The sequence below is a fragment of the Capra hircus genome, chromosome 1 (genome assembly GCF_001704415.2).
Source record: "Capra hircus breed San Clemente chromosome 1, ASM170441v1, whole genome shotgun sequence".
NCBI classification, from domain to species: domain Eukaryota; kingdom Metazoa; phylum Chordata; class Mammalia; order Artiodactyla; family Bovidae; genus Capra; species Capra hircus.
The window spans coordinates 24459431-24471413 of NC_030808.1; the positions used below are offsets into that span (position 1 = coordinate 24459431).

The 11983-nt window shown below is 38.8% G+C and overlaps 1 protein-coding gene across 1 annotated transcript; it reads right to left on the reverse strand.

Annotated features, from left to right (window-relative positions):
• LOC102183454 (regulator of G-protein signaling 2) lies at positions 2789–4105 on the reverse strand. Its single transcript, XM_013968213.2, is given in 1 exon segment — positions 2789–4105. A coding segment is annotated over 1 exon segment (636 nt). The 5' UTR covers positions 4098–4105; the 3' UTR covers positions 2789–3461.

Here is an 11983-nt window from a genome sequence, read left to right on the forward strand (position 1 = left end):
TTGTTATTTAGAAAAGAAGAACTTTAGCATGTTTCTGCAGGCTAAAGGCAAGAAGACAGTATATAAGGAATAATAGAAGCTATAAGAGAAGGAAAAGATAATAGGCCGAATAAGATTCTAGAATAAGTGAGAGCGTTTGAAATTAAGAAAACAGGTACATGGGAAGATTGTCTTTGAATAGAAAAGAACTCACTCTATCAATGATTATATAAACCATCCTTTGCTGCTGCTAAGTCACGTCAGTCGTGTCCGACTCTGTGTGACCCCATAGATGGCAGCCCACCAGGCTCCCCTGTCCCTGGGATTCTCCAGGTAAGAACACTGGAGTGGGTTGCCATTTCCTTCTCTGATGCATGAAAGTGAAAAGTGAATGTGAAGTCGCTCAGTCATGCGTTCTGGACTAAAAAGGCTGTTGGAAATATGAAGTGGGTGATGGACATGAATTTAATGGAAGGCATGTTTATGTCCGAGTTTTCTCTGTGAGATGGAAGGCAAGGTCATCAGCTAAGAGGTGGGTGGGAGTCAGGAAAGTTGGAAATGTTGGGAATAAATGCGGAGAAAAACCAGATGGGAGATGACAAAAGACAAGTAACAGTGACTAGCAGTATTAAACTTTCAGCAAGCATTATTGCATATAAAATTCATAATTTATATGTATATATTACTCTATGTTATTGCTGCTGCTGCTAAGTTGCGTCAGTCTTGTCCGACTTTGTGCGACCCCATAGACAGCAGCCCACCGGGTTGCTCTGCCCCTGGGATTCTCCAGGCAGGAATACTGGAGCAGGTTGCCATTTCCTTCTCCAGTGCTTGAAAGTAAAAATGAAAGTGAAGTTGCTCAGTTGAATCCGACTTTTTGCGACCCCATGGACTGTAGCCTACCAGGCTCCTCCCTCCATGGGATTTTCCAGGCAAGAGTACTAGAGTGGGTTGCTGTTGCCTTCTCCCACCCTATGTTATTAGATATTGGGTAATATACTTGGGAATATTTGGTAAGACCTTGACTTGGATTTGATACAAATATGTAGACTATTAGGTTACCTCTTTGACACAATAAAAACGTCTATAGGGCTTTATAGCAAAAATGACTTTCTTACTACCCCATTTTCCTGCATTCATAATTCACTCATCTGACTATGAAAACCTTTTCAATTCAAATACTTTCCCTGAAATTTCCCTAAAATCTTGAGCATTTTAAGGTGAGGACAAAGTCCTGGAATAATGGAAAACTAATATGTATAATAGGAGGCAAACTTCTAGGGACAGTTACCAGGTGGGTTTTAAAAACAGGATTTGGAGGAATAGATCCTAAAAACGGACAAATAGTGCTGTATGTTTTTAAAAGCTACTTTGATTTTCATCTTTTGCTTTTGTAAAAATTTGAGGTTCTTACCTCAAGAATCTTTTGATAAATAGTTGGCAGCTAAGAATTTTTTTTTAAGGTCAGAATTATTTTTCCTGGAGCTTATCCATCTCTGTTGAAGTTATGGATATATTTTTCTTTGGATTCCTCTATTACATATAGGCTACTACATGTCATTCATGTGTGTGTGTTTCTCTTCTCTGAAGCTACAACACAGGAAGCATTCATTGATTTTGTTGTCTGAAAGAATACCATATCCTCAACAGAAATGATAACTTGCCATTTATTATGAAATCTGGCCTCTGTGTTACAGCAATGAAACTCCTGAAGATCAATGTGATATGTTGGAAAAAAAAGAAAACAAAACACTATTAAAAATCAAAGTTGATGAAGGTCACTCTGTCTCATAATTCTCTTTTGTACCATTTCCAGTCCCTAGGAGAAATTAAGAAAGAAAAGACTAATATTTTTATTTCTTCTCTGAGAAACAGTGAAAATGGAGGAAACCTCTTAGTGTAGTAGAATAAAATGGTCAGTCTATGGCTCTTTGGAGAAGAGAAACTAAAAGACTTTGCAAAATTAAACTGGGATCTTCCCAGAGAAGAGTCTTGGGAGATTTAAGGACCAGGCCAAGTACTTGGGTAGAGTCAACCCAAAGGTCATCATATTTGCATTCATGCAGAATGAAGAGTAATAGCAACCTGAAGGATGAGATGAAAGTAAAATGGAGCGAACTAAAAATCAAAATATGGCATAAGAGGGGGCCCTGCAACTATAAACTTCTATAAATTACATATATTTGAGGATGGCCTTCCCACAGTACAGGAGTAGTGGGGCCAGCCCATTTTATTCTAGAATGTTGTAGGACAAGATGACTTCAAGTGACATCTAAATTACAAGTGATATCTAGGTTGCTTCTTTATAAAAGTTTTAAATTACTAGAAAATTTTAACTAAGTTGGGCTCTCAGTGCCTCACTGATATCATTTGAGGGGGAGATGGTACACATCACTATATTGCACATCAAAAATGCAAATGAGTATCTATGTGGCTCATCTCCACTTTAGGAATGTAAGTCTTTAACTCAACTTCAGCTCACATGTTCTGTATCTTGAGTCTCACTGCAATGACTAGTGAGCAAACTGAAGAATTTCCTGGAATATGGCTAGCATAAACACAAATACCTAAATATGATGTCTAGTGTAGATTCCAATAAATTTTACCCACTAATGAACAGCACTATGCCTCTTGTTCAGTCTCTAAGTTGTGTCCGACTCTTTATGACCCCATGGACTGCAGCACACCAAGCTCCCATGTCCTTCACCGTGCCTCATGAGAAATATGCAAAATAAATTAATTCCAAACTAGTTCATGTTATACTATCTTTTTTCAACATTCACTATATTGTTCCACAGGTATTTTTTTTTTAATTTATAAAAATAAATTTATTAAAAGTATTCAAAGACCACTTCAAAGTTTAGCTGCCATCAGGACAGTTTTGGCACTCATAAGGGACATTGCCACTTTCTACACAAAAGCACTCATTCTAGTACAGACACCAATTGACAGTTCAAACACAAATCGTTTCAGTTTTAGAGTTATATGAGACAACAGTACTGATGATCTGTAGTCATAGGAACTTCAGTACCCTTGCACATAGTAAACATATATTATCTAGAGCTAAAGAAACTACATCTAAACCACTATGTGGTAACAAGGACTGATTTAGGGAAAGATGTACAGCCAGCTAGCTAAGGCCACATAATCCCAGACCTATTGATTGTAAATGCTTCTGGACCAATAGTGTTACATTGTTATCTTTCAGTCTCAAGCTCCTGCTTTTCCAGCATGAGACACACCGCATTTAGACCACACTCTCTCTCTGTGCTCCATCAGTTACGGAAGCCGACCCAGTACCAGCTTCTCCTACGAGGCGACCAGCTTCCTGATTCACTACCCAGCTCTGAATCAATAGTTCTGAGTGATGTTTCCTGAACACCCAGGCTGAATTCAAGGTCAGTCTTTTTGGCAGGTGACAGCCTTTCCCCTTTTAGGAAAAAAAATGAAAAGTCCTCCATTTCTGGGCTTCTGCTTTCATCTCATGTGGCATGGGGTTCTGTGGTGATCTGCGGCTTTTTACACAAGTCCTGGTAGAATTCTGACTCCAAGAAACGCGGGTAAGAGTTGTTTTCCATCAAGCTGTAAACCCTTTTCTGGGCAGTTGTGAAGCAGCCACTGGTAGCTTCCTGTATGTTTTGGGCAATCAGAGTTTTGGTTTGAAAGTCTATGTTGATCTCTTTTGGAGCTTCTTTTTCTATGAAGTCAGTATATATTTCCTTTGCTTTTGAGGACAGCTTTTGGGGTGACTTGGTTTTTTTGAAGTCTTCAGAGGCCAGCCAGAATTCAATATTTTCTTCACAGTATTCAGATTTTTAAAAAGCCCTGAATGCAGCAAGACCATATTTACTGGCTAGCAGCTCATCAAATGCTTCTGACCATAGCTGGGCTTCCTCGGGAGAAGGCTTGATGAAGGTTTGCTGTTTGCTTTTCTTGCCAGTTTTGGGCTTCCCAGGAGAGGAGGAATTTTGCAAGAAGTAGCTCAAACGGCTCTTCCAATCTTTTAATAGGGTTCGCTTCATCTTCTCTCGCTTCTCCTCGTTCTTGGGGCCGGTGCCAGCGCCTTTGTCCATGGGTCCACAGTCGTGCTGGACAGCCAGGAACATAGCACTTTGCATTATCACCCTCCACCTGGGAACGCCGCTCTGGGGGTACAGGTATTTTAAAAGCTATTGTTAAATGTGAATGTCAACAGATTTGATATTGGTATTTGTACTTCCTAGAGAAGAAAGAGAATTAAATTTTTAGGTAAATCAAGTAAAACATATACAAAACCATAAATTAATACACTTATTAAAAGCAGTTTGCTTAATAGTGAAGAAAAAGAGACTAAAAAATTGTCTAATCAACATTGTAAAATGACAAACATAACTGATGAACTTCTTACTACTTTCCTTCATATTTTTCTATAGACTCTGCCCCCTTACTCCCAGCCACCATATCATGACTCTTTTAAAACTGATAGAATGAACACGCATTTATCCTTAGTCAAGAAACTTTGCCAGGTCTGGAAACATAGACTTGGTGGTTATGAGTCTGAAAAAAAGAAAATTAGTTTTAAAAACAGAATAATAATTTGCAATGTTTTCTTGATCTAATTTCTCTTAGGGTTCATACCTCATATTACCTCACAGGTAAATTAGGGAAAAAACACTGCCTCATATTTTACAAAGTTGTAAGTTTAAAATGAAAACATTGCTGAGAATCTCTCAGTGAATAGCTCTACTCCCCATAAATAAACTAAACATTTGAGATAATGCATCAACTCTTCAAAGTCATAGTTTTGTTTAATGTATATACCATCAATGCAACGAGTGGTACCTTTGGGTTCCCCACATCTCTGAGGCACATGCATTTATATTAGAGCACATGAAAAGGGTTAAATTAAAACTATCTCAGAAATACTTATTTGAGAGAATTTATTTTTGAAGGTGGTAAAAATGAAGTCTTACATTGATGAAGTGGCTGCTGCTGCTAAGTCGCTTCAGTCATGTCCGACTCTGTGTGACCCTGTAGACGGCAGCCCACCAGGTTCCCCCATTCCTGGGATTCTCCAGGCAAGAACACTGGAGTGGGCTGCCATTTCCTTCTCCAAAGTGGAGGAAAGCATTAAGTCAACTGAGTCAATATTTGAAGAGGGAGGGTGAATACCAACTGCCAATTTGCTAATCAGCTCTCATCAATGTCCAAGATGACTGTCTTTCGTTGAGAATGCATTTCAGTCTTTGTTTATTAAATTTCAGATGGTTTACTAAAACTGCCAACAAGAGGACTAATTGATGCCAATTATAGGGTCTTTCTCAGAGGAACTGGAATGAGTCCACACATTCATTTCACACACACGACTCATCTGCCCTCAATTTAATAATGATGATTAACCACCTTGATACCATTAGAAATAAAAATGCAGTCCTTGATTTGTCTTGTATAATATCTGATCTGACATTAAATCAAGATATTACTGGTGCTGATATAAACAGATTTCCCAGAATTTGGATTTAATTTTCCATTTTCCCCATATTACCATATCTGTAGGAATGCAAAACTCAGTTTCAAAAAAAACAAGAATCTGGTTTTCAAATATTATTGAAATGCTACTCTTGAAAAGTCTTTTTATAGAAAATTGAAAAATAACACAAGCTGTGCTCCTATAATTCGTGTCTAAATTGACAATGCAAAAAAGCACAATTTTAGTCTAATTCTGAAGGGCAGTTGCTATTTATGATGTTGCTTTTTTAATGTAAGTGAGTGAGTGAAGTTGCTCAGTCGTTCTGACTCTTTGCAACCCCGTGGGCTGTAGCCTACCAGGCTTCTCCATCCATGGGATTCTCCAGGCAGAATACTGGAGTGGGTTACCATTTCCTTCTCCAGGGGATCTTCCCAACCCAGGGATCCAACTTGGGTCTCCCGCATTGGAGGTAGACGCTTTAACCTCTGAGCCACCAGGGAAGCCCACATTATTTTTTACATTATTTTTAATGTAAATAACTGATCATATCCCCAGAAGCCCAAGCCCTATTGAAACTCTGACTCCTATGTATTAAAGTTCTTCTTCTTCATACTTTATTGAAATACTCATTCTATTTGAAAGCTACTACACAGACTCTGATGCTGGGAGGGGTTAGGAGGAGGAGAAGGGGACAACAGAGGATGAGATGGCTGGATGGCATCATCAACTCGACGGACATGAGTTTGAGTGAAATCCGGGAGCTGGTGATGGACAGGGAGGCCTGGCGTGCTGTGAATCACGGTGTCGCAAAAAGTCGAACACGACTGAGCGACTGAACTGAACTGAACACATCTCTACAAAATAACAATGCTTTTATTCTTATAGGCAAAAAATGAAGTTCTTACACTCCAAAAGAAAGACTTTCCCTTACACGTGTTCTTACTAAAAATGATAGGATTTTGCCTTAAAATGAAGTAAGATAAAGGAGAATACAATCTATCGTTCATCATGTTCTACTACATATCAGGCATTACACTAAGTATTTTTTAAGCATTTGTCTACTGTAATCCTCAGGGCACCTTTATGTTGTAGATATGATGAGCCCATCTCAAAGATGAGGAAATGGAAACTAATTGTCTGGTGACAAAGTTATGTAAGGGAGAAGATAGCATAGAAATGGAAGGAGACCGGGGGCAATGACTTGTAGTAACTACAGAAATTAAGTGGTGTATGACTTTGCTTTGAGGGTAAAGATTTTCATATGAGTTAAAGTAACTATATACATATTTAAGCAAATATAAGGTCAATTGGAATTCTTTCTTACTTGAAAATAAATGAACAAAATTATTTTGGTTCTACATGTAGTATATGATCTTGGTACAAAGAGTATCATCAGATTGGCAGAGGTTCTCAGCAAAGTAAAATATCCAACATAGGAGCACAATATGTAAGACAAATGCTAACAAGTATGAAAGGAGACACTAACAATAAAAGTAAAATATTCTAAATCCATCAGCCCACCATCTCTCTTTGGATGATTGCCTTCTTGAGAATACAATACCTACAAGCAAAGCCTGATTTGAAAACTAACCAAAGCTTACATTTTTAAACAAATAGAAGAGGAGAAGATCCTGAGAATCAAAAGTGGTTAATGTTACCTGAATAACAGGGAGATTAACAAAAAACACAAAATTGGTGCTTGCAGTTTACAACCATCATTCCTCCCATGTTGTTGGTTTAAGTTTTCTCTTTTTCATGTGATTTACAATAAACTTGGAATATGCAAATACCTAATCTCACTTTGGACTAATGTTTATACTTTATTCTTTAGAATAAACTCTTTCTGAAAATAACTTTGTATGAAATCTTGTGACACAAATCATCATAATATCTAAAACTTCTATACTCAGTTCAGTTCAGTTCAGTCACCCAGTCATGTCTAAATCTTTGAAACCGCAAGGACTGCAGCATGCCAGGCATCCCTGTCCATTACCAACTGCTAGAGTCTACTCAAACTCATGTTCATCGCATCAATGATGCCAACCAACCGTCTCATTCTCTGTCATTCCATTCTCCTCCTGTCTTAAATCTTTCCCAGCATCAGGGTCTTTTCCAATGAATCAGTTCTTCACATCAGGTGGCCAAAGTATTGGAGTTTCAGCTTCAGTATCAGTCCTTCCAATGAATATTCAGGACTGATCTCCTTTAGGATTGATTGGATTAATCTCCTTGCTGTCCAAGGGACCCTCAAGGGTCTTCTCCAGCCCCACAGTTCAAAAGCACCAGTTCTTTGGCACTCAGATGTGTTTTTGGTCCAAATCTCATATCCATACAAGACATGCACATCATAAGAAATGCTAGACTAGATGAAGCACAAGCTGGAATTAAGATTACCAGGAGAAATATCAATAACCTCAGATATGCAGATGACTCCACACTTATGGCAGAAAGCAAAGAAGAACTAAACAGCATCTTGATGAAAGTGAAAGAGGAGAGTGAAAAGTTGACTTAAAGCTCAACATTCAGAGAACTAAGATCATGGCATCTGGTCCCATCACTTCATGGCAAATGGATGGGCAAACAGTGGAAACAATAACAGACTTTACTTTGGGGGGGCTCTAAAATCACCATAGATGGTGACTGCAGCCATGAAATTAAAAGATGCTTGCTCCTTGAGAGAAAAGCTATGACCAACCTAGACAACATATTAAAAAGCAGAGACATTACATTGTTGCCAGCAAAGGTCCATCTAGTCAAAGCTATGGTTTTCCAGTAGTCATGTATGGATGTGAGTTAGATTATCAAGGAAGCTGGGCACCAAAGAATTGATGCTTTTGAACTGTGGTGTTGGAGAAGACTCGTGAGAGTACCTTGGACTCAAGGAGATCGAACCAGTCCATCCTAAAAGGAATCAGTCCTGGGTGTTCACTGGAAGGACTGATGCTGAAGTTGAAACTCCAATTCTTTGGCCACCTGATGTGAAAGACTGACTCATTGGAAAAGACTTTGATGCTGGGAACGATTGAAGGCAGGAGAAGGGGACGACAGATGATGAGATGGTTGGATGGCATCACAGACTCAATGGACATGAGTTTGAGTAAACTCTGGGAGTTGGTGACGGACAGTGAAGCCTGGTGTGTGCCAGTCCACGAGGTCACAAAGAGTCAGACATAACTGAGTTACTGAAATAAACTTGATTAGACAAACCTCATATGAAAAGACCCTGATGTAGGAAAGATTGAATGCAGGAGGAGAAGGGGACGACAAAGGATGAGATGGTTAGATGACATCAGCGACTCAATGGACATGAGTTTGGATAAACTTTGAGAGTTAGTGATGGACAGGGAGGACTGGCGTGCAGTGATTCATGGCGTCGCAAAGTCAGACACGACTGAGCGATTGAACTGACTGAGACCAATCTTTGTTGGTAATGTTTCTGTTATTTAATATGCTGTTTAGTTTGGTCATAGCTTGTTGGAGAAGGCTCCTGAGAGTCCTTTGGACTGCACGGAGATCCAACCAGTCTATCCTAAAGGAGATCAGTCCTGGGTGTTCCTTGGAAGGACTGATGCTGAAACTGAAACTCCAATACTTTGGCCACCTGATGCAGAGAGCTGACTCACTTGAAAAGACCCTGATTCTGGGAAAGATTGAGGGCAGGAGGTGAAGGGGACAACAGAGGATGAGATGGTTGAATGGCGTCACTCAATGGACATGAGTATGGGTGAATTCTTGGAGTTTTTGATGGACAGGGAGGCCTGGCGTGCTGTGGTTCATGGGGTAGCAAAGAGTCAGACATGGCTGAGTGACTGAAATGAACTTGACTAGACAAACCTTTGCTAACAAAGTAATGTCTCTGCTTTATAATATGCTGTCTAGGTTGGTCATAGCTTTTATTCCAAGAAGCAAGCATCTTTTAACTTTATGGCTGCAGTCATCATCTGCAGTGACTTTGGAGAAAAGAAACACTGTCACTGTTTCCATTGTTTCCCCTTCTATTTGCCATGGAGTGATGGGACTGGATGCCATGTTCTTAGTTATTTGGATACTGAGCTTTAAGCCAACATTTTCACTCTCCTCTTTCACTTTGATCAAGAGTGTCTTTAGTTCTTCTTGGCTTTCTGCCATAAGGGTGGTGTCATCTGCATATCTGAGGTTATTGATACTTCTCCCAGCAATCTTGATTCCAGCTGGTGCTTCATCCAGCCCAGCATTTTGCATAATGTACTGTGCATATAAGTTAAATAAACAGGGTGACAATATACAGCCTTGACATACTCCTTTCCCAATTTGGAGCCAGTCTGTTGTTCCATGTCTGGTTCTAACTGTTGCTTCTTGACCTGCATACAGATTTCTCAGGAGGCAGGTCAGGTGGTCTGGTATTCTCATCTCTTGAAGAATTTTCCACAGTTTGTTTTGATCTACACAGTCAAAGGATTTGGCGTAGTCGATAAAGCAACAGTTGATGTTTCTCTGGAACTTCCTTGCTTTTTCAATGATCCAGGAGATGCTGGCAATTTGATCTCTAGTTTCTTCGCCTTTTCTAAATCGAGCTTGAACATCTGGAAGCTCACACTTCATGTACTGTTGAAACCTGGCTTCGAGAATTTTGAGCATTAGTTTGCTAGCGTGTGAGATGAATGCAATTGTGCAATAGCTTGAACATTCTTAGGCATTGCTTTTCTTTGGAATTGGAATGAAAACTGACTTTTCTAGTTCTGTGGCCACTGCTGAGTTTTCCAAATTTGCTGGCATATTGTTTGCAGTACTTTCACAGCATCATCTTTTAGGATTTGAAAGAGCTCAACTGGAATTCAATCACCTCCACTGGCTTTGTTCATAGTGATGCTTTCTAAGGCCCACTTGACTTTGCACTCCAGGATGCCTGGCTCTAGGTGAGTGATCATACCATCATGGTTATCTGGGTTGAAGATCTTTTTTGCATAGTTCTTCTGTGTATTCTTGCCATCTCTTCTTAATATCTTTTGTTTCTGTTAGGTCCATACCATTTCTGTGCTTTATTGTGCTCATCTTTGCATGAAATTTTCCCTTGGTATCTCCAATTTTCTTGAAGAGATCTCTAATCTTTCCCATTCTATTGTTTTCCTCTATATCTTTGCATTGATCACTGAGGAGGTCTTTCTTATCTCTCTTTGCTATTCTTTGGAACTCTGCATTCAGATGGGTATATCTTTCCTTTTCTCCTTTGCCTTTCACTTCTCTTCTTTTCTCAGCTATTTGTAAGGCCTCATCCGATCATCATTTTTCCTTTTTCCATTTCTTTTTCTTGGGGATGGTCTTGATCCCTGCCTCTTGTACAATGTCACAAACCGCTGTCCATAGTTCTTCAGGCACTCTGTCTATCAGATCTAATCCTTTGAATGTATTTGCCTCTTCCACTGTATAATCATAACTGATTTGACTTAGGTGATACCTGAGTGATCCAGTGATTTTCCCTACTTTTTTTTGATTTAAATCTCTATTAGTAAGACTTTAATTCATCATTTGAAAAGGTACGTTAATGGACTAATGATTTAACATTTATTTTAAAAAATAATTCACTTCAAGTAATCATTGCATATGAATAAACTCTATAATAGTTATTAGTCTTTTACATGACTCTAAAATGGATTTTAAATTTTTAGTTGGAAGTATTGAGAATGTCCTTGCATAGTGCAATGTGTTTATTAATGAGAAAAGTGAAAGTGAAAGTGGCTCAGTTACGTCCGACTCTTTGTGACCCCATGGACTATACAGTCCATAGAATTTTCCAGGCCAAAGTACTGCAGTGGGTAGCCTTTCCCTTCTCCAGGGTATCTTCCCAACCTAGGGATAGGACCCAGGTCTCTCGCATTCCAGGTGGATTCTTTACCAGCTTAGTCATAAGGGAAGTCCTTGTTACAGAGGGATCTAGGTAAATATTAGTTTATATTTTTCTGCATGCCTCATTTTTTCTAATCTTTGTAATAAAACAGATATGCCCATAGTATCCACCTGGTTTTTAAAAGAAAAGTAGTGGATAAGGAAAAGTCCCCAAGTGAAATAAGTGTCTGCCTTATATAGCTTCCAGACACTATAAAATCATTTGTCACGGCAGAAGCAACAAAATCACGGTTACAAAATACTCAGAAGTACATGTTTTTTACTTTAATTTTGATTTTACTAGTGTCATTCATAGAAATTTTCACCAACTCTGCTCTTTGCTTGCTATTTGCATGTGGTGGTACCCATTCTGTCCATCTCTCTATTAATTTTCAGCTTAAATAGAAGAAATTCCTTTGTCCTGAGAACCCTAGCATGAATGACTGAATGAATGATACAGAAATATAAAAGGATTTACTTAAGGATCTAATGAAAGAGAAAAGCTTTTCTAGGAATTTCAGGATAAACATTTTATTATTTGAGATGAAATATAGAAACATTTGTAAAGGGATTTCAAGAGCTGTGTTAATGAAGTCATGAAAAGTTTTGATGTCTCCATAGATAAGGAAAATAATGCTATGATACAGAGGAGAGAGCTTTTTGTTGTTTTTTAACGCCATTACACAACCTTGA